At 39.1% G+C, this 21,794-nt stretch overlaps 3 protein-coding genes across 5 annotated transcripts in view; 2 read left to right on the top strand and 1 right to left on the bottom strand.

Moving 5' to 3' along the window:
• The window catches only part of LOC110046812 (uncharacterized), a 134,781-nt gene extending 133,095 nt beyond the window's left edge, over positions 1-1,686 (bottom strand). For both annotated transcript variants that reach the window (XM_089287517.1, XM_089287518.1), the window contains exon 1: positions 1,484-1,686. In XM_089287517.1, the coding sequence (XP_089143643.1) occupies positions 1,484-1,541 (58 nt within the window). In that variant the 5' untranslated portion in view covers positions 1,542-1,686. The remainder of the gene's footprint in view (positions 1-1,483) is intronic.
• A 3,963-nt stretch (positions 1,687-5,649) lies between these two features.
• On the top strand, positions 5,650-15,689 carry LOC110066636 (RNA 3'-terminal phosphate cyclase-like). Its single transcript, XM_089287524.1, has 11 exons — positions 5,650-6,098; positions 7,849-8,018; positions 9,458-9,693; positions 10,289-10,430; positions 10,990-11,048; positions 11,816-11,957; positions 12,507-12,631; positions 13,594-13,652; positions 13,754-13,848; positions 14,560-14,664; positions 14,908-15,689. Exons 1-11 carry the CDS (start codon positions 5,849-5,851, stop codon positions 15,124-15,126), a joined length of 1,602 nt encoding a protein of 533 aa, XP_089143650.1. The 5' UTR covers positions 5,650-5,848; the 3' UTR covers positions 15,127-15,689.
• A 436-nt stretch (positions 15,690-16,125) lies between these two features.
• Positions 16,126-20,990, top strand: LOC149114088 (uncharacterized). 2 transcript variants are annotated; one of them, XM_089287537.1, is made up of 5 exons: positions 16,126-17,584; positions 18,436-18,502; positions 18,973-19,014; positions 19,457-19,717; positions 20,595-20,990. In XM_089287537.1, the coding sequence occupies exons 2-5, from the start codon at positions 18,442-18,444 to the stop codon at positions 20,645-20,647; spliced, it is 417 nt and encodes a 138-aa protein (XP_089143663.1). In that variant the 5' UTR covers positions 16,126-17,584; positions 18,436-18,441; the 3' UTR covers positions 20,648-20,990. The 2 variants fall into 2 exon arrangements, with proteins under 2 accessions (XP_089143663.1, XP_089143664.1); XM_089287538.1 differs by lacking the exon at positions 16,126-17,584 and adding an exon at positions 17,599-18,302.
• The last annotated feature ends 804 nt before the right edge of the window (positions 20,991-21,794 follow it).

The following is a 21,794-nucleotide window of genomic DNA, read 5'->3' as shown; positions in this document are numbered from 1 at the left end:
CATAATAACATATCTTCGATACATACAATTTTAGATAGACAAGCGGGTTGCACACGCGATATGACAAGTCAAGAGAAAATGATTTTCACTTGGACAAGTATATGGTTAAAACAACAAATTAATTTCCGGTGAGGTAATTAGCTTTGCCAAATATCTTTAAAGATAATAAGGTGTTGATTTCAGAGAGGAACTTTTCAGCGGAGTGCTTTTTATTTGGGTTGGTACATTTCGCTGACCCCTAGCACATGGACTAACAAGATGGACCTGGTACATGAACTACTTGAATGAACCACTAATGGACTACCCTAAATGTAAACCCCTAAAATTTCTAACCCAAAAGTTTAAGAATCAGTTTCCCAAGAGTTTAAGAATCAGTTTGTCTGCTCATGTTCCGATCTTCTAGGAACAATTTTTGAACGTCATCGCTTCTGCATGCATTGCGTGCCGTTTATTTACTTCATAGGCACTTTAAGATTGACACTTCGAGTGATATTTAAAAGACTTTATCGTGAATATGAATGTTATGAAGACATGATTGACAAGATTGATCATTAATGTAAATAGTTCAGACCCTTCGTTGCTCGAGCTTTCGTTCGATTACTCATTTATTATAAGACTGAGAAGATTGCGAACGCGCCAGCGTTAATTTGCTCTGTAATGCATATTGAAAATTAATGGTAAATAGGCCCGTCTCAGCCGATCACAAAGAAGCCGTCGTGTTTCAGGGATCTCTTCGTTCTGTAAATGCAAGATTATCGAGTATGAACCAAGGCGTAACAAAAACTGAGGTAAACGACAAAGTAAACGTTTCCGAGATCATGCAAACGACAAATGAATTCATGAAAATGGCGTGACTATCACAAACGCGGAAGTCTGAACCGCGCATGTGTTGTGTACATGGGCTATGACGAACATTAGAGAAAGAAGTGAATTTTCATTTTTAGTTATCGTTGAATGCAAAAAGTAATCGGTTACACTAAAATGTGATAATAAGAGTTTGATCATTGTACTTTTAAATGGCTCTGTTTTTGATAGGGATTTCGTTTGACCTACTTGGTAGAATTTTTGTTGTTAATTTCAATAGCAACTTTTCCGGTTATAAACCTAGCTTCCTTATCAAACAGAGTTTAAATCTTAAAGCATGAGACAGCATGAAACATACTGGATGCTTTGCCTTGTAACTCGCTGAATAAACGACCAGCGATGACTTTTACATATTTTGCGGGTGTCGTCACCGAGATTCAAACCGATTTCATCACATTAGCGTAGTTTTCCGTCTTTCGATGACAAACAATTACTTATCAACTGTGCTATCCATAGTTTATCCAAAACCGAATATCAACAAGCAATCAGTGCGAACTACAATCAGTCTTATAGTGCATAAGGGCTGTTTCCCGCGGGTGATTTTACTTATTAATGAAGGCGGCGTTATCAAGCCAAATGGATGCTAGCGCTACTGACTAAAGATCCTTTCAAAACTTACCTGCGGCCGTGAATATACATAGAGTACACAGAAGGAATAGATCTGCCTTCACCCTCATTACTCAGAATGTACCTGACGTCCTTTACACATCGATTTGGATCTTTTAACAGAGTTTATATCCAACTTTGTTCGGTATAAACGTGCGAGAAGGTTTGGCATAGACCTTGGAATGCGTTCAATCGTAATATGATCATATTAATAGGTATTCATTACGTGTCTTGTACATAATCTGGGTAATTATTTACTCTTTGTGGGTCACGCACTTTTATGATGTTTTCAAAACAATTCAAAACTTCTATGACCTCTGTCAAAAGAAAGATGAATTTCTTGCTTACTTTCATTTTTTTTTTTTTTTTTTTCACAAAATTGAATTTAAAATTTCTTACACAATTTAAACTAAGAAGGAGCTATGCCACGATGTTTAAAGTTATTCATTTTCTTATGATGAACAACATTACATTATGGACCACTCAAAAGTAGTTGTCTTAGATTTATAAATTAGACGGCTGCCTTATATGACCAGCTTACGACAACCGTGCAACATGAGTTGCCCTTTGTAAATCAAACCTACGACTTATTTGCGAAGTTGTTAGTTTGGTTAACACGAGCAAGTCGTATCTTGCTCTTCTGCTGGTCATATACTGCAAAGTTGTAGCGTGCAAATCGGTACTTTGATAGAAAAACACAAAAGAAGTAAAAAAAAAAACCGAAAGTAAACAAAGACAGCTACGACAAAGGATCGAGACCAAGGAAGATTAAGAGACTGCGAGACGACACTGATTTAAAAACTAGTCAATTTTTTTCAAGATATGAAACGTGCGTGAGGCAGCACCTAATTTTCTTGGCATCTCAATGCGGTTTACTTATTTTAAGGTTTTAACTTTTTCAAACAAAAACTCCATGGGGTTTTACATGATATGGATATCTGTTGTTTTAGTGTTTATTTACTTCTGGGTCGTCAAGGGAGATTGAAATCAGATCGCTGACATTGGCGGACTTGCCCTAGCAATTCTGGCCAAAGGAATTTTGAAAAATAACTATCATAATTCAGATTTTTCTCTGACTAGAAAACGCGTAGAGAGATCCCATCGACTTTAGTTTTAAACATGAACTTGTCTCTCGCACCGGCTACATGCACTACAGTCAGTGTAGGTTACGACAGACGGAATGTCAGCCGTGATGAACATTTACCATTAAACCGATGTAACTTGATTGCCATATGCATATCAAAGCCTTATTATCACGGTTAACGATAATCATTGCTATTGCTTTAGTTTTAGTTTACAAAAGCTTTTGCAACACTGTATGTATTTATGGTCACGCAAATAAAGCTAGTTGTTCTTGTACGATGTTCTGTTTCCGATCCAGATTACAATACTGTCCCAGACCAAAAGATAAATTCATAATATGAATTGTTGATCACGAATGACATGTCTATGCGGAAATAGTCCTGAATAATGTCAGCGATGTTTACATAGAAAATAATTTTCTGGATCTGAAACGTCAAAGTATGGAAATTATGCATTCCTACCGTACTCGGTTTAGACAGCCCGCCGGAAACTTTGATAGAACGGCAAGATAACTGACCGAGATAACGAATTATATCTTTTAATAAAATTGATTTGATAGCCAAAGTTAATCAAATAGTTACAATGTGGAAAATTCAACCGTTCAACACATTGGATAAACTGTAAACAGCGTAAAACGCGATACATTCTTTTTGGCAAAATAGCCATATTGGCCTGACCTAAGTAGCCGCCGAGCAGGCTCTTCGCGTGTGCAAGAGAGGAGAGGAAAGGGGAATAAGAAAAAGAAAGGGGAATCTTCTTCCCATTTTCCTCTCCTGTTTTCTTTCCCTACGAAGAGCCTGCTCGCGAGCGGGATCTAAGGGGTATGATATGTCTGGCGTTGTAGGTCAGTCAAACATGCAGGGCTATTTTCCTAATCTAAATTGACGTTAAAACACATAAACGTAAAACGCTCACTGATGGCTTGAACCGTACTCATACCTAATCGTAACATTAAATTTTGGTACGCTTCTGTCGCACATCAGGCGAGTTTGTTCTAGCCATGGCCGGTCAGCTCATGTTTTGGGGAGACCAAAAGTGCCTGGTAAGCTAAAGATGATAAAAAGATACAATTTGGTATTTACCGTGACCAAATTGGGCCAGAAATCCCGGCATATCAGGTCAATAAATTGATGCCGCAGGATGTCAAAACAGTACACTAGTTGCATCCAGTCTTGTCTTGGTGTCCGACAGGTCCTTTTTTCAGTGAACGCAAAAAGAGAAGGTGGTAAGCGTATGGACAATGTCAAGTCACTTCTGTGCCGTCTAAATTTCCCGCTCTCGTCTCAAAACCTTCACCCCAGTCTCTTAGTTTCGAGAGAAAAACAGACTGCAATCAGTCTATAATTAGGAAAGTTGACACGGTCAGTGTAAAACGCATACTGCGCACTGCAGACTGTAGACCGGGGGTAAAAGGCAGACCGAGGGTAAAATGCAGACTGCAGACTACAGTTAAGTAAATATCGTTTTATTTTCTTTATCGAGTGCTGACCGTAAACAAGATCATTCAAGCTACATGTAATCGCATTGAAGGTCCGCACTCCAGTTAGTCCCGGTTAGACCGACTATCACTCCGGTTAGCTTAAATAACGCTCCGAATCTGTTTACGGTTAGCTCTCAATGATGGAAATGATAACAACAGCAACAACTAGCTTTATTTGCATGACCATAAATACGTAAAGGAGGGGGGTTTAGGGGCCTATTAGAAACCGAAAAACCGCGCAGAAAATCGCTGAAAATCGCAAAACCACAATAAATTTCGTTCAAAACCGAAAACCGACAAAAATGGGAGACAAGTTACAATCGAGCTATTAATAGCAACTCGATGGTCCACAGTCTAAGGTCAAAGTCCACACGAATTATCCCAGTCGCGTGATATTTGAGAAATAGCCTTTTGCTTTGATGTTATCTTTAGCTCAGTTTTCATAGTCTGCTTGGCAGCCGTTACGACCCAAATAACGGCTGCTAAATTAAAGAGACTAGGCTTGTCATACATCGCCTAAAAGAAAGTTTGGGTAGAAGGCTATATAAGTGGTCCTTGGAATTAGAGTTTTAGCGAAACTGGAGGGTGTGACTTCCTTGACAAAACCAGAAAAACTGTAAAATGCATTGGACAGAAAAATCCGAAAAACCGCCATCACGGTTGACAAAAACCGAAAACCAAAGACTGAATTGGAGAAACCCCGCAAACCCCACAAGACACCAAAACCGAAAAACCGCAGTTTTAAGTGCGAAAACCGAAAAACCGAACCGATTCTGCCGATGCATTTTACGGTTTTTCTGGTTTTACCAAGGAAGTTACACCCTGCAGTCGCGCTAAAACTGTAATTCCAAGGGACCACTTACAGTTAGAGGAATGCATGGCAAGCCTAGTCTCTTTAGCAGCCATTATTTGGGTCGTAACGGCTGCCAAGCATACTATGAAAAGCTAAAGATAACATCAAAGCAAAAGACTATTTCTCAGGAATAATATCTTGTGGACTTTGACCTTAGACTGTGGACCATCGAGTTTCTATAGCTCGAATGATCTCCCCTTTTCGTCACGGGAGTAACATTGCGCTCACTCGCTCCGTTTACGTGGAATAAAAACAAAGGAGAGACTGTTTGGTTGTAAAATAAAGTAGTTTGGTTGTAAAACGGGGCTGCCATTGTGCCAACACAAATGAAACTTCTGACAATGGCAATCAAAAAGTAACTTCGGAATGTGGTGTTTCTTTTAAACAAAAATCACCTAAAATCCTTTTATCGTGCAATTTGTTTCTAGTTCACATTGCTATAGGTCTGTGGAGCCGATTTACACAAAAGAGGAGCTTTTTAGACTACGATGTGTTCTGCACTAACGAGCCGAATACGCAGAAAGAACTTCGGAAAGTAAAACAAGTTTAGATAAATTAAATAACAGAAAGAGTGATTCTGAAGAATACCAAAGCTTTGTTAGTGAGGGCTTCTATTTCGGTTTTCTGTTTTGGACGAAATTTCTTGCAGTTTTGCAGATTTCGGCGATTTTTGCGCGATTTTCCGGTTCCTAATAGGCCCCTACGTCAGCCCCGGGGAAGCGTTTGCTCTCAGTTTTTGCTCTCCATTTCCAAGAGCAGAGACCTGGGAACTACAATGAATTACATTTTCCAAAATGGCGGATGGATGAGCTCTACAAACGTTTACGGAAAACCTAACGGATGATGATCGAACCGTTATCCTCAGCTAATGGTGTACCTTAATTTTTTAAATAAGCTTGCTTCGTCGTTTTTTTCCGCAGATTGTACAGACAACTTGCTCTTCAGTTGGCTTTTAACGTACCATGAGGACTGCGGTCACTCAATGTATGAGACCAACCAGCTTGGTGCCGCTTGCTGTTCGTAACTCTAGGAACGTCATCTTTACGCGGAATGCTCACAATCGAACTTTCTCGAAGAGAAATTCTCTATATGATGTGTTAGAGGTGTCGCACACGGCAACACAGGACGAAATTAAAGCTGCATATTACGAATTGTCACTGAAATACCATCCTGACATGAACAAGAGTGACGCGGCTCAACACAAATTCCAAGGTTTGTAGCTTACCTGTAAGTTCATTAAGCTCGGCTATATTCTATCTCATTGGCGGAGCACTGTTAGGTGACATCAATAAATGCTACTCGTGTATTTTATTATGTAGTTTTTTGTTCCCTTGAAATCCTAGATACCACAAGAGAAAGGGGTGGGTGGTGTTCGACAACTTAATTGGGTCACACACACCTATGTAGTTTCTTTTATTCGGGGGAAACAAAGGTTAAGTCTGTGTCAGACTAACTGGTCCAAACCGTAGGTGACTAGGAGTATTGCTACTCTCCCCCTCCCCTCCCTCCCTGGATGGGATGCTTTTCTATTGCAGGGTTATGGTTACCCTCAGCATTCAATTTACTGATACCCATTTATACACCTGGCCCCACTAAGGTGGGGAGTGAATAGGGGTATGCAAATCCGCTGATCGATACCTTTTTGTCGCCAAATCTGTTGATCTGCCAATATATTTGTTCAAATCCAAAACCACAACCACATCTGGAAACAGAGGTGTAAAAGTTCAAAGGTAAACTGGTAAATGTGAATGCCGTGTTAATTTCGCACAAATAGTAAAGAAGGCAACATGCTTGATGACTATGACACAGTACAATCCCAATAACAGTCTCACACCTGAGTTTAAGGTGGGGGTTAACATGAAGGCCATATTTTGGCTGGGTATTATGGTTTAAATGCAAATATCTTGTTCACATTTCAAGCAGTCAAAAATCTCTTTGCTCATTCCACATATCTATGTTTTGGGCTGTTTTGTAAATTTTTGGTGATTTTTGAATATATTTGGGGATAAGTAGTCTTTCTCAAAGGATTAGTAAAATTTATGGAAATAAGAAAGTTTGAAGATTTGATGTTGTTTTAAAATTAGAATTTGAAGTTAAAAATTGATAGATGTACACCAAACAGTTGTCCACCAGCCTGGGGTGCCCTTTCGGGGGCATTGAACTGTCTGGTGGTGTTCCAAAACTTTTCTTTTCCTTTTAATCCCTCTTTAAACTTCCTAAAACTTCACTTAAATTCAGGTAGACCACCGCCTTAAATGAGCTTCGTTCGAAAAAAAGAAATAATTTGGATGAACTTATTAACATACAGACCAAGGCTGAAGAAAGATCTATGATCCAAATTTTGTTTAGGACCCAAGATACGAACATTAAGACAGGCACAATCCGAAATGCGCACCAAAATTCACAGCTGATCCAGGATCCAATGTATTTTAAAAATCCATGAATCCACACGATTAACTGCAAAAATCCGTAATCTGTGTGCTTTTTAAGGCCAAATCCGTCAATCCGAAAACCAATTCACCCTCCTTATTAAGGACTTGAAATCAGACCACTCAATTCAGAGCCTTGTGTACAACCCATAAGGTCTGCGGGTAGATGTACAGTTATATTGCTGGGGCTACAACACTCTGTGATTCTTGTTGCAGTCTATCTCCCTGTGTCCATAGGCATACGGGAGACAGGGAAAAATGTCTTACTCTGAAAGTACAGTAAAGAAGGTCAAGACTATCTGAAGATCATCACAAGAAACAATTAATATTTCCATATACCCTACCGTACAGATAATTATATTCTCAGGAAAAGAGTATGAACCTTTCCTATCCAGGCCTCTATATCTGTATCTATGTTGAAATTTGTCGGAAAAAAAGGTGTGATTAACTAGCTCTTTGTTATAGGACCCCTAATAGTTCAGTTCTTACTTCTAGAAACATTTAAATAAATCTCAATGTTTTGTATCCTTCAGAACTTACAAATGCATACAGTGTGTTACGTAACCTAACATCAAGGAGAGAGTATGACAAGGAAATTGGAACATACTTCACCATGAGGAGTACAAAGAAGAAGCAAACTGAAGAGAAAGTTCTACGACTGACCGATGAAATGCTGGAGATTGACATGAAAGGGATTAGACAGGTGTTGTATGTACATTATTGTAAGAACACAACTGCATATAAATTTACATCTTTCTCAAGCCTGTAAACATTGGCAAGTCTATTCCAATTCTTGGCCTCAGAGGAACCTTAAGCCTATCATGGCTTTTAAAAGTACTGTAACTGTACTTCATTTTTAATCCTTATAATTTACGAAACATACATTTTCCCACTATATATTGTATTGTATACTTTCCATGAACGGGATACTAAACCAGTACATGTTTATCCCATCATTATGCCAGTTTAGTTATTTTGGTGACCATCTACCAAAGTGTGTGTATTTTTAGCATTATATTCAGTACAAATGAATGTTGTCTTGTACATTCTAGCCTAACAATTCACTTATAACCATTGTACGTACCCTGGACGTATGATAGCTTTCAAATATTTCTTTTGATTTTTATTTATTTATTTATTTATTTATTTATTTATTCATTTATAATATATAAAGTTGCTCTAGCCTAGAATGGAACCTTTACCTTTAAAATATAAACTAATTACAAATAAATACACAAAATGAACAATAAAAGAAACTAATGCAGATCTTTAAATACATATAATACTTACATGTAAACATAAGCATTTAAACATGGTGAAAGAACAACACAATACAAGAACAAGAATTACTAATCCAAAACAACCAGGAACTGTCAGGCATATTAACTCAGCCTTAAAATCACTGATCAGAAGTGCACCATTTATTATACAATGTACATGCATTTGTATGTATATACAATGATTTTCTTGCCTACATGTTGATGTGTATAGGGCCAGATTGACAAATCATACAGTCACGTAATATTTTCATGAAACTTGTCCAATAGCGAAAATATCATGTTAACCCAACCAAGCACAAGGACTATATTAAGAGAATGTGGACCCTAGGTCTAATGATACAGATCAAGACTAGTGAGGTCTGCACATGAGTGTCTGCAGTACACTTGGAAGAGATTTATCAGAGTTTCAGAAACAGGTGTAGCAATTTTGACTGATAACAATAATACTTAGAAAATACTGAAGTGGCAATAGGGTATTCAGATTGGTCAATTTTAGTTACTGATCCTCCCAGCTGTCTTGTGGTTAAGTCTGCATACAAGCCAAGTGTCCCATCAGGCTAGAACTTATCCCGGTTTCTGTAGCATGAAGTGACTAGGAGTATTTCTACTCTCCTGTGGATGGGATGCTAGTCCATTGCAGTGTTATCCCCAGCATTAAATTTGCCAGTAAATACTCACCTGTTTGGAGAGGCACTGTGAGAGTAAAGGGTCTTACCCAAGAATACAACACAATGTTCCTGGCCAGGAATCAAACCCAGACCGCTCAATCCAGAGAGCGCACTAACCAGGAGGTCAGCAAGCCTCCCCCAGCTGTCTCATAGCCTTGTATACAGTGTAATTGTTTTGATTTGCCCTATTTTAGAGTCGAGTATTCCTTGGAACCATTGCAACTCTAAGCACCATAATGGGTATCCCTGTGAGACTGATGAATGTGTCTGTATCTGATGGAGGCATCCAGTCACATGACATGAGAGTATTACAGCTACTGCGGCAAATCTGTGGTGGAACACTTGCAGCAAGTACAGGACTATCTATGGTCACATTTGTACCTGGAGACTTGCTTCCTGGCAATTTCTCAGCAGAGGCTGGAAGGCTGGGGTATATGAAATTCCACTTTAACCATCAACTCCCTTGAGGACATCTCAGTAATATAGTTAAATTGCCTTAATGTTATAATAACCACATTATTTTACATACACATTTATGGCACTCTGCACATCTTGTGTGCAGTAGATTATTTTAAATAGCTAAATATTTATTGTTTTTTTCCTTTATTTATTTATTTATTTTAATTTTAACCACTTACAATACTTACATGACTAAGTAATAATAAGTTTACATAACGTCACTAAAATTACAATACCACACTTACCTGCATTACAATTTACATTAATATGACGAACGAAGACTACAAACTTGCAAACGGAGAATACAAACTCGCTCAAATTTGTCACCCAATCAGATCAGCAACAACTTCTTAATTTTTCTCATTATAAATAAGTAAAATCAAAAGCAATTGTGCCTCACTCACTGGTGCTTTGCCTCAGCTACATACAGTATTTGTATTTTGAAAGGTTCGCTATCCAACTGTCTGAGTGTGTAATTTGAGATAACTTAGGTTTTGGTTTCATGATACTCAGTTGAAAACCACTCTTACAGACTATTTCAAACAAATGTTATTGTACTTGTGCAGAGACTTGAGTCATTTGGTATCCTCTGCTCTTCCATGCTTTCCATTTGCACCAGTTCCTGAGTACACCAAATTTAACAGACTCCATTTAAAAGGTGCAACACATCCTTACAGGAGAAGTCTTCATGCAGACTACATCCAAAGTGTGAGTATATTTTCATGCCATGATGTCAGGTGCAGCCAGTGCTCAAGAACTGCATTATTAATTTATAGGAGCTCTTCCATGCAAACATGTTAAGGAGCAGTTGCCTACAATACAATGTTTATTGTGGTAGACTTAGTACTAAGCAGTCAGGATTCAAGCAGTCCTGGGGTCATTGCTTTTTCACTTACTGTTCCTCTCCCACTCAGGAGTATACCTGGGTACCAGCCAGTTGTATGAATAACCTGACAAATTATTGGGGGATTACCTGTGATGGACTAGCATCCCATTTAGGGCAAGTAACAACACTCCTGTCCAGTTCAACAATCCAAGCTAAGTGTCAAGGCTTATGAACTGTACATGTACTAGACTTAAAGAACTGAAGTTCACGCAAACTATTTCTAATATATAACTCTTTTTTCAAACTTACACTGCAACCAGGTAATGAGCAACTAGTGTCAGAAATGCAATAGAAACTGTGGGTCACCAACTTTGTTTCAGAGGTAAAGAATGTGGAAAATTACCCTATTTCAATGAATATACTTTCTTTTTGTTACTGCAGGTTATGATGCCATTTATTGGGAAATTTGGATTTGACTTTCACTTTGACATTCGCAAAAGGTGTTGATTGCAATTAAGGATTATAATTTTAAAGTTTGCAATTTTTGTTAACCAGTGAAAAAATAGCTCAAGGTCTTGGGGCACTCAACAGTGGAGACTGGAATCGACCAGGAACTGTACATGTCTTAAATATATCTGATGTATGTTTGAATGAGTTGTATTCCAGGGGAGAACTCTCATATGGAAGGGGTGGGATTACTCTTAGTCTTGTTTAGTGGTTAAATTTAGAATTTTGGTCCCATTTACATGTACATGTAGGATAGAATGCAAATGCTTCTATGCAGCAAGGTATCTTTTAGGGCTGCATCTTCAACCTGTGTTGCTGGTTTAGATAAATCTGGCACAAAGTCTTTTGAAATTCCCTAACAAATAACAGCATTTGATGACAACGTCTCTATTGTTATTTGCATGGCCAATGCAAGTCTTACTATTTGTTTGATGGTTTAGAATGGTATCTTTTAGAGTTCAAATAGACTTAAGCCATGTCCAGATTTGTGTCTTGTAGGGGTTTAACCAATAATTACTAGCAAGCATCCCCACCCCACTGATCGCTTTTCAGTGGCCACTGTTTGATTGTTAAAATGTGTAATGTATCTCTAGATTTATACATGTAAGCTTAACTCTTTGTTTTCAGTGCAGTTTTTGTGCGATGTGTCCTCACCCCTTTTAGCTTTAACATGAGGGATCCACAACCCTGAAGTTGTATTCACTTCTACAAAGGTTGTGGTGTACGTTCTGTACATCTTCTTGTTCTTTTGTTTTTGCAGGAGTTATCACCCTTACTGGGAGGGTAAAATCTGTGTAGAAAGTCTCCCAGTTCACAATTTGGGTTCTGTTGAAATTACCGACAGTGGTACCATGAAGAAAATAACAGGGTGGGCATTTGTCGGTGGAGCAAAACCTATAAGGGTATGCTTACATGTAAACACTTCTTAGACTAAGTGTTCAAGTTTTAATGAAAGATATTTGTTATTAGAGGTAGGATGGCATTCCACAGTGGAAAGACCTCACTAAATAATGGACCAGCATGAACAATTTATTCAGAGACCGACCTATTTATTCAGACACTAGGCTTGAGAATACTGGATACACCATGCAGCAAATGCAGTTTGGTTTCATGGGAATGGTTGCAATGATCCTGGTTAGGGCTCAAAACTTGGACCGATATCATGTGGGCTTCTATCCATGCAAATTAATACCATAAAGGTAAAGTGTGCTGTACACTCCACCATACAATTGAACCTCTGTAAATGTAAGTGGGCACTATTATTTTAGATCAGAAAGCTTAGTTGCTGTATTGTTTCTATAACATATGGGAGCTGTCCATTAGCAGCAATTTGACTCTACCCTGTAGATGTTTAGTGAAATCACTTTTTTAACATTTTTCCATTATGTGTAGCCTAATTCAGTGCCACCTATACATGGCGTTTTGAATGACTTGGTATTTTGATTATTAAGATTGCTCAAATAATGGCAAAAGAGGTGCATCAAATCTTAAAGCATCATTTCCCACAAGTACCAGTGGACATAAACAGCCAGAGAAACAGAGAAAGCAGAAGTGAAGGAACAGGGCAGGGGCTGATGTAAGTAATACTACACTTAACTGCATCCCTTAAACTGAGTGACTTCCAGGCTGATACGTTAGACTTTAAATTCTTTTTTCTCTACAATGGAACTCTGTTCATGTAATCACCAATGGATGAGAAAAAGTTTCCATATTAACATATTTGGTCACATTGGCGGAATTTATGTTAGGGATGAATTATCTGTCAGAGACAGATTAGCCATCTGAGACAGGTAATTCACCTGCCTGATACAGATAAATCATCTAGTTATTATGTAACCAAATTTATCTTCAGCTGATTCATTGGCCAAATCAGTTGCAGACAAACTTGGCACAATCCATCTAAACACTGGATTTATACCCATATTTGGCCATTAACAAGGTAGCTTGAAATCATGATGCTAATTAATGCAAATCCCTTTTATATGGTGTCAATACAATGTGGTTAATTTTGACTCCCCGTCAACTCCTGCCGGTGATACCGCCAACATAGCTTATGCAATAATATTTCTATTAAATTAAAACAGTATTTATTTAATTTTATTTCACATTGTGTTGTTCCAGAAGATATCCATCCCCTCCCACAAAGGGGTTTTTTGGTTTGAACCTAATCCTCTCAATTCTTCTGGAAATTCCTGTTTTGCTTCATACTTTCCTCTAAATAATTATGATAGGTGTTTGAGTTGCCTTGCATCCCTTGGTATTTCCAGTAGCCCTCCTTAGGGCTGCTATGGATATTTTCTGGAACCACATATTTAAAACACATTTATCAGCCAGTATTTCTTTTGATCATGAAGCAGCTTGTCTAGTTAACTGACACATTTTCTCTCAGGGAAAAAAAGCTTAACTTTGTGAGTATGTACGGGTAGAATTGTGTCAGTGCTGCTGGAGTACATGTACATGTACACGAGACATTTTTTGAAAGTCTGCCATCACTTGGAAAACAAATGATGTTATTATCATTTGTTTATTGCTGTTCAGGCTTCTTGCAGAAATGTCCTCTGGTGTTGTATTAACAGGGACAGGAATGTGGGAAAAAGGTCAGTGTAATTTTTCAGTGAAGTCTGCGGAAGTTGACCATTCCAAAAATGAATAACACAGTGATAGTAAATTTAAAATGTCTTGTTTATGGTAATGCTAGGAATGTCTCCTGAAGAAGTGGTCAATCAGGCTGTCAGAATGCTGAAGAAGAATGTCAATAGTGAAGCATGTATAGATTCTCTGTTACAGGAACAGGTTTGTAGCACTTCATTCCTTTGAGAGTTTGTCAATAACCCGCTAGTTCATCTACAATAATTTCTTTCCTTGTTTCACTATTGATCGTATGTACATGTAGACTATTAAAAATAGCAGTGTCACCTGTTGCGTTGGAAGTGTTTCAATATTAATTCCGCTAGCCCCTACGGTTATTCCAGGCAGCCAGTACTCTAATGTTATTATTAATATTTTCTGCAATTAGTAGACGAGAGAGTACAAATAAAGATTGTTGTTGCTGTTGTTATTGTAATGCTAGCATCAGTACTTTGGATGTATTCATGTCATAACAATATTTATGGCACATTGTCTGGATCACTGCTAAAATCCTAAAGTTGCACTCAGGCCATGCGCCTACACTGCTAGAGTTTGTTGGAGTTTCCAGCGTAATGCAGCTTTTAACCTTAACGGCACCCTACCGTGACACCTGCACTGTGAGTTTTTTGACCCCAGTCAGCCCTTGAACATAGGCTGCTTGATCCAAAGTCGACAGTGCATGTCTTGCATTTAAATCAGTGTCATCCAGGCAGAGAAAGAATAGTCCTCCACTCTGCATTTTATGGAAACCAAAAGAACTCCTGTTGCACCATCTGCGTCTGAAGACTGAAGAAGCTTTTACCCAGTGGTACAATAGTCCTCAGCTATTCACCAGTCAAAGAGCACTCAATTAGTTTTATGTTAATCCATCCCCAGGCTATCGTACTGATGTCACTAGCAAGTGGAAAATCATCTATAAAGATGCCACGCCTTACAAATCAAGCAAAGGCTGCAATGCTGGCTGTAGAGACCTTTACAGAGGTAAAGCAAGTCTGACACAGTAGTGTCCACGGAAATTCTTCAACACTTTATAGTTACAAATGCCCAAATTCTCCTCAGAATAATTGAGTTATTGCCATACAGGAAACTGATGAGAATATACAAAGGTATCAATTAGGGAATATAGTCTTGAAGTACCACTGATTAATCCTAACTTATAAGAAGAATTGTAAGACAATCAGTACAGCGAATTTAAGTTCTTGCACATTATTGTAATCTTTGTAGGTCAAGTTTAATGTCAGTTCCAAAACGGCAAAGAATGTAGTGGTGGAATGTGAAGGTCTGGGACTTGTTAATGAAGAGGTTCTACCAGAGGATAATTATGAATCAGATGACGAAGATGAATCAGAGGATGAACATGAATCACGTGATAAACGTGTATCAGATGATGAACATGAGTCAGATCACGCATATGAATTGGATGAGGAACATGGAAGGATGTAATATGCCATCTGAATATCAAAGTCAATTACCCAGGCTTGGAGTGCTGGTTTTTCTGCAGCAGCAAGCCAAGCCTTGGCAGACCTGGTTTTCCTGGATTAACTGGGCCTGGCCAGAAGAAGGACATGCACTTTTACTGTGTTTGAAAGACCTCGCCTTTGACTTTGCCTGGAAGGCAGGCACGTTTCCTGCACTTGTAATTTCTGACCTTCTGGAACTGCAGTTTAACTGCGTCCTAAAGGCGTAACCTGCAGAACGTGCGGTTTTAGCGCGTTCGAAGTGACTAGCCAGCAGGTTATGTGGTCTTATTGTGGCTTTACCGCATCTTAGGGACCTACTATAAGCGGACGATTTATCAAAGAGCACACAGTCTGTGGTTGCATGTCACGCACAAATGATTACCTACTAAGTGGTACCCAGTCTGCTACCTGGACGCTGTTTTTACGTTTCACCTACCTCTATTTCAGTGTCACGCACGAAACAGATTCCCAGGCGGTACCAACTGCCTGGGAATTGGAACACATTATCTAGGACAAGATGGTACTCCATATTAAAATGGAAACGTCGAGGGGTGTTGTTGTTAAGGGGCTGATACTGTTCAGTATAAAATCGTTTATCTTTCTCACTGCTTTAAGAGTCGCTAGGAATGTTAGTGTCACACCATGTCAAAAAGGATAGGTCACGCAAAAATCTTGATCAATTTAGTAATGGTAATACAGATAAGAAAAATTTTAACAAGTATTACAAAACGAGAGATCCTAAGCCAATCCTCCTCGGCTAAAACTACTCCCATTATTTCCTAAATACCCGGTATCTTTTCTAGAACTTCAGTTTCAGACATGTATTTTTCTCTGCTGAGCCACCTTACCATTAAAAAGATGTCTAACCAAACAATTATGTTACGTTTAAAGACCAGTAGTTTTCTTGCATCTTGCAAACACATATCAGGTTAACGTGTTTTCAATTAACCTTTAATTCTCATAACAGTGTCCAGCTGAAAGGTCATGACAGTAAAGAAAATCATCAACTAGGAATCAATTCCGTAACTGTTCAATTCATGAGAAGATGATTCTTCTGTCAGTTACACAGTTATACTCGGAAAAAGAGATTTACGAGTGTCCAGCTAGAAGTCGAACCTAAGACCTGGTTACTCGATTCCAGATGCTCTACCACTGAGTTACAGAGACTAAATTCATTTATAGCGGTCAGTGCTGTGAATGAAACAAAAACAGAAAGAAATGTGCAGTAACCACGAAGAGCAATCATTCTTTGAGATACTGTAACCTTGTTCGGTCTTGTAGTTGTACAGATTGATACGTCTAATGGTAATTAGTATCACGCAACTAGTGGACTAATGCAAATCCTGCATTTTGATTGGCTACGCTACTAGGGGACTATTAGTAATAGTCATCGAGTAGCGAAATTGGCGCCATCGAGCGTGACGCTTTCTTTCGTTTTATTCCCAAATAAATATTTCTTCAGCTTGCATTTGCTAACTTTATTATTACCTTTTCTGTCCGACTAGTTGGGTGATACTAAAACAGTTAGACCCTTCGCCCTCAAGGGCCACGGGTCAATAGCCCATGAGGCGAAGCCGAATGGGCTATTGACCCGTAGCCCTTGCGGGCTACGGGTCCAATTGTTAATTACTAGGCTAATTCCAATTGCAGCCTCAAGAGAACTGGCATAATCCTCGCGTGCTAATTGAAAAGACTAACATGTAACGCAACAAGAAGCAACTATCAAACACTATTTTGGCGACTTCTCATTACACAGATAACAGACAGTTACTGTTGGCATATTGAGTAAAGAAAGCAGTCATTCGCACTCGATACTCAATTTCCCCGCGAATTTCGGCAGAATTACTTTTCTCACTGTAGAAAACAAATAAACACATCAAATTCTTACGCTTCTCAATTATAGTGGTGGACACCTTCCAAACGCACGAACTGACTGTATGGCCGGCACATTCTATTCACCACCAAATATTCTGTTGGTTAAATTGATGAGGTGACGTGACATTGCTGCAGAGCCATTAATAGACAGTACGATTCAAGTTTATCTACATTCTATAAGCTCATTTAGATAACTATCGACTTACAAAATGCAGTTTTCACTCAACTTAGAATACTTTACTATTCAATTGTTGTTATTTTTATCATTTCTATAGCGTATACTGAAGTTAGCAGATCATATGCCATCATGTGGTTTAAAAAAGGGAATTAAATCATGAAGAAAAAGATATACAAGAATATTATCAAGAGTAAAAATAACAACTTTAAGAAAAGTGAATTTATCAATGCCATTCTTATTTCAGCCAATCACGCTTACTGACTACTAGACGGATATTTTACATTCTTTAAACGCTAGACGCGACGCTAAGAAGGACTTAATTCCAAGGCCTTCTCTTAATCGATCACGGAGCGAGCGGATGAAAGTCTAAGAGTCATTTGAAGCTAATGTAAGTATGTGAATGAGCACTGTTGTATGTGATTATCTGAGGCTTTATGAATTGACGACATACTCCGTAGAAGCCCTGTCACAGCTGTCGTGATATACGAAGCATGGACAGCCTCAGCTTACACATGTTATATTTCACTCTTCTCTGCCGGAGTAAAGCAGCGTTAAAGCGCTATCAGGTTCTGGATAATTTTTCATCCCGAACCAATGCGCTGTCTGCTCTACGATTTTCCTTTGAGTGAGGGGGATATAATGTCGTCGCTTTTGGGACCTGGTGAGATTGATCGGACTTCTGTTTAAAGATTTGGCTAGACGCACGATACACTTGAACTAGTTAGAAAAGAAAGCTGACGCAAAGTCAAAATACCTCATCCAGAAATGCATTCTGAAGAAATTGGTTTGAGAAATGACCAGAATTTTATTACTTAAGGAATGCGTCGGATTAGACAACGTGTTAGTGTTTTTCGCCTTGGTTGCCATGGACGCCATAAGAACTGTTCTGTTGCTTCTGAAGGTCACACAAGCTTAATTCTATCGTGTCACGCGTAAATGTATATATCACACAAAGTTTCTATCGACGTGTCAATGCTGTCAGATTATCCTCTCCTCCGAAGCAGCCTCTAACTCGTGTTTGGAGGATAAAGGGTGGGGAGATTGGGGAAATGGGAATACTTTTAGCGTGGCCTCTGCGGAGGACAGAGAGATCGACGTAAAGCAAGGTGACAGTGTGTCCGTTGATAATCTTGCTTGTATAGAGTCAGACTCAGTAGATTCTATTCTAAATTTGTAAGTACGCAGCAACAGCAAAAGATGACACTGCTTTTTTTCTAATAATAATTTAAATTTCTCAAGTTTAAGATGTTGCGGAGGATTGTTTACGTAAGTATGGTCATCGCTGTCTTTTGCGGTCTGACTGAAGGTGAGTTTCAAAAACTATTTTTCAAGTTTAACATGACACAACACGACCAGGACTAATGCTAGTGAGTTACTATCCTTTTGAAAAATAAACGTCGGCTCGTGGTAAGGCCATGCTATGTCTGGGATGCCGAACTGTTGTTTCTGGCTACTTTGAATGCCTTCCCTATAGACCCGGCCTATAGCATCTCCATTCAGTTAGCCCAGAAACACCAAACATTGTCCATTTGTATTTACAAGCGTAAGGTCACGATTACTGGAGATTGGCCAAGATATTTTTTGGGTGCATATGTTCACACACGCAAACAAATCTTGGCCAATACAGGATACCCAATCACAGCGCGGGATTTGACTCATACTTTCCGTTTGCAGAACTAAGGTTTGATTCCTTTCTGCCAATTTCTACGCTTTCTTTCCCGTATGTTGATATGAGAGTCAGTGTGATTGTCTTTCTCTCTTCGTGTTTTTCTGTAGCTCGTCGTTGTTCCGAGATGCTCAGAGATCAACCATGTGCGGGTAAGTAGTTAAAAAACTAAAGTCAGGGCTCTTCCGCAATTTAACTTCGGATATGGCAAAACACGTGTTACAAGACAAAGACACCCATTAGTCTTGCACTCATTTCCCTTGCTCCTAGATTGCCAAACATGGCCGCGACTGAAATTCCCGATAAAAAATTTTCCATAATTTGGATACACCTCGTGAGGTTGTCCTTCCATTTTATATTATTGCAAACAAGTAAACAAGGTTGCAAAATTTGCCTTATTGCTCCAAGTTTCTTTCTGCCCTCTCTTCTCCTTCCTCCCGTAGAGTTTTCATGATCTACGTTACACGCTGCTTCCTGCCCTGCTCGCAATATGCATGCAATGCTGACCGTCCAACCTTCCTTAACGCCTTGAGGGACTCCTCAGTAGTCTGGTTTAAGAGTCCTCAACTAATATTAAGCGTATCACTGTTTCAGTTGAGGGATTAACTCCACTGAAATTGCGTTGCGACCATTTAACTGGAAAGTTCTTCCAAATAAAAAGTCTCTTTGTTCAATATCGTTTCGGAGTCTGGACCGAAGTGATCGAGGCCCAGTCTTTGGCCAACACGGAGTGCCGGAACAGCTGGAACCTGGACCACAATCTTGAGTACTACTGTACAGTAACCGAAAAGAGCTTGTGTCCTTATGCAGATCGCATGAGAAATGTCAAGATCCAATATTTCTGCTGGGAGTTAGGTGAGTAAAATAACTCTTTCTTTGTTATTTCTATCTTATTGTTATCTCTCAAATACTATGATACTATGCCCTGTATGACAGATAATTTGACGGGCTGTTATCTACAGTACGGCCCTCTTCTCACTGGGATCGATTTCTGCCGCTCTCTCGACTCGAGTCTGGGAGTACGGGAGAGGTCTGCGGGCTCCGTTCACGAACAGCGGCTGGCAATCGACTAAGTTCGCACGTCATGCTCACAGTCACGCTCGAACGCTTAATTGTTTTGCGTTCTTCCCCACGGATTTTCGAGGAAAATAGATACTGCTCGCAGTCTAACTTAACTACTTTTTCTAACCGTATTATAAGATACGGATCCTGCTTTTTACCTGTCGACCTGGGAAGTTTCAACCTTGAATCCTCCGTATCTTGCAGTGCTGTACTAAAACTATGGTCGGATATGCCTTTTCAACTGGTAAAGCACTAATCTGAGGCTCATTGATTGTGACCCAGTGGTAGATTTTCTATAGGGCACTTATCAGGGCTGGCGGGCTGTTTTTCTTTACACCTAAGATGGTTAAGATGATATTTTATCGCAGGTTCCCCCCGGCATTTCCTCAGATTTATTGCAACAGTTTGCCGATATAATATTTTACAATCAATTTATAATCTTGCAGAGAGAGAGAACAACTCTCTTATCCAAGAACACAATACAAAGTCTCATGGCCAACACTCGAATTTCTCTCTATGTACAGGGTTCGTTATGAGCGCCACCAGTAGGCCGCCGTGCAACACGTTTGGTTGCATTCTGGTACAGGAACTCAATAGGCTCATAGTGCTCATGGTTATACCGCTCGTAATCACAAGCCTTTATTTTAATTGTTTACTTTTGTTTTTTCAGATCCTGATCTACTCAATGGCTTTGTTTCTGAAGAGGGCGGCTGGGTCGAATAAACGTTTACTTAGTTCAAGTTGTTTTGCACAGTGATAAGACTGAATGATTTGCCATTTTCAGTGTCTTGTTTGATAGCCAATATATAAAGCATGTACTCTTACTGCAGTTAAAGCAATGTGCACGCGAGTAGGAATCATGGGAAACTCATATGGATGACTGTGTCTCGAGTCTCGAAATCTAAATTCCAGAAAATCGTGATCTTATGTACGAGGGAGGGACCCAAACATTTTGAACGTAGGCAGTTATGTTAAGTTCTTTAAATAACTCCGTTCTTTTAACCAATTTATGCAATTTATCGTACATATCTAATTTTGTCGAATGAATAAAGCATTTAAAAACTTAGTTTGGATCCCAAACTAAGAAATGTGTAATCATTGGTAAACAATAAACTGTGAATGGTCAAGGGTCAAAAAAGAAAAATGAAAACATGTCAGAAGAAACCACCGTATTCAAGGACCTCCACATGATCACGTGCTCTATTGTTTAATCCCATTGATGACTACGCTGCAAATGTTTATATGCAACTGTACGACTAACCGCAGATATTTTTATAATAGCAGATTCAGTTGAGGATAATTCTGACCCGAAAGGTAAACTGGACAGGAATTAGATCCTTTTTCAATCGACTTTGTTATATTGTCACCGTGCAGAATTACTTGTCTTTTTTTTAGGGGAATCACATATCAACGTCGTCTTCCGATCACTACTCTTTATTCTGACATCGTTATTCTGTCATTGATAACAACCAGCTAACTTACATCAAAACTTCCCATTAAGAACGCTCGCAACGCGTACACTTTCTGCCCTGTGATTGGTCAATTAGCACATTCTTTTGGAATTCGCCAAGTACTTTAGAACTAGCGGTGTCTTGATACTCGACATCATGCCCTGACTCAAACTCACCCCAGGGTCCTTCTTCTCGACGGTAGAAAAGTAGCGAGGACCCTGGGATACAGGATTCTCCAGAATTCAGCGTAATAATCAAGTTACACCTCAAATCGGAACCATGACGCCCGCTCAGTATCGTCAAAAGCATTGTAAGTATTTGTGTCAATCATCCCAGTACATGTAGCTGGACAGCATGCTTCAAAACCATGTGCACGACGAACGTGACCATATTTTATTCAAGCCACGCAAAAGGAACAA

This window comes from Orbicella faveolata, unplaced genomic scaffold (genome assembly GCF_042242905.1).
Source record: "Orbicella faveolata isolate gen_17 unplaced genomic scaffold, um_ofav_v1 contig_14, whole genome shotgun sequence".
Classification (NCBI taxonomy): domain Eukaryota; kingdom Metazoa; phylum Cnidaria; class Anthozoa; order Scleractinia; family Merulinidae; genus Orbicella; species Orbicella faveolata.
The sequence above is the reverse complement of the archived record's forward strand: the minus strand, read 5'-3'. Positions and strand labels throughout refer to the sequence as shown.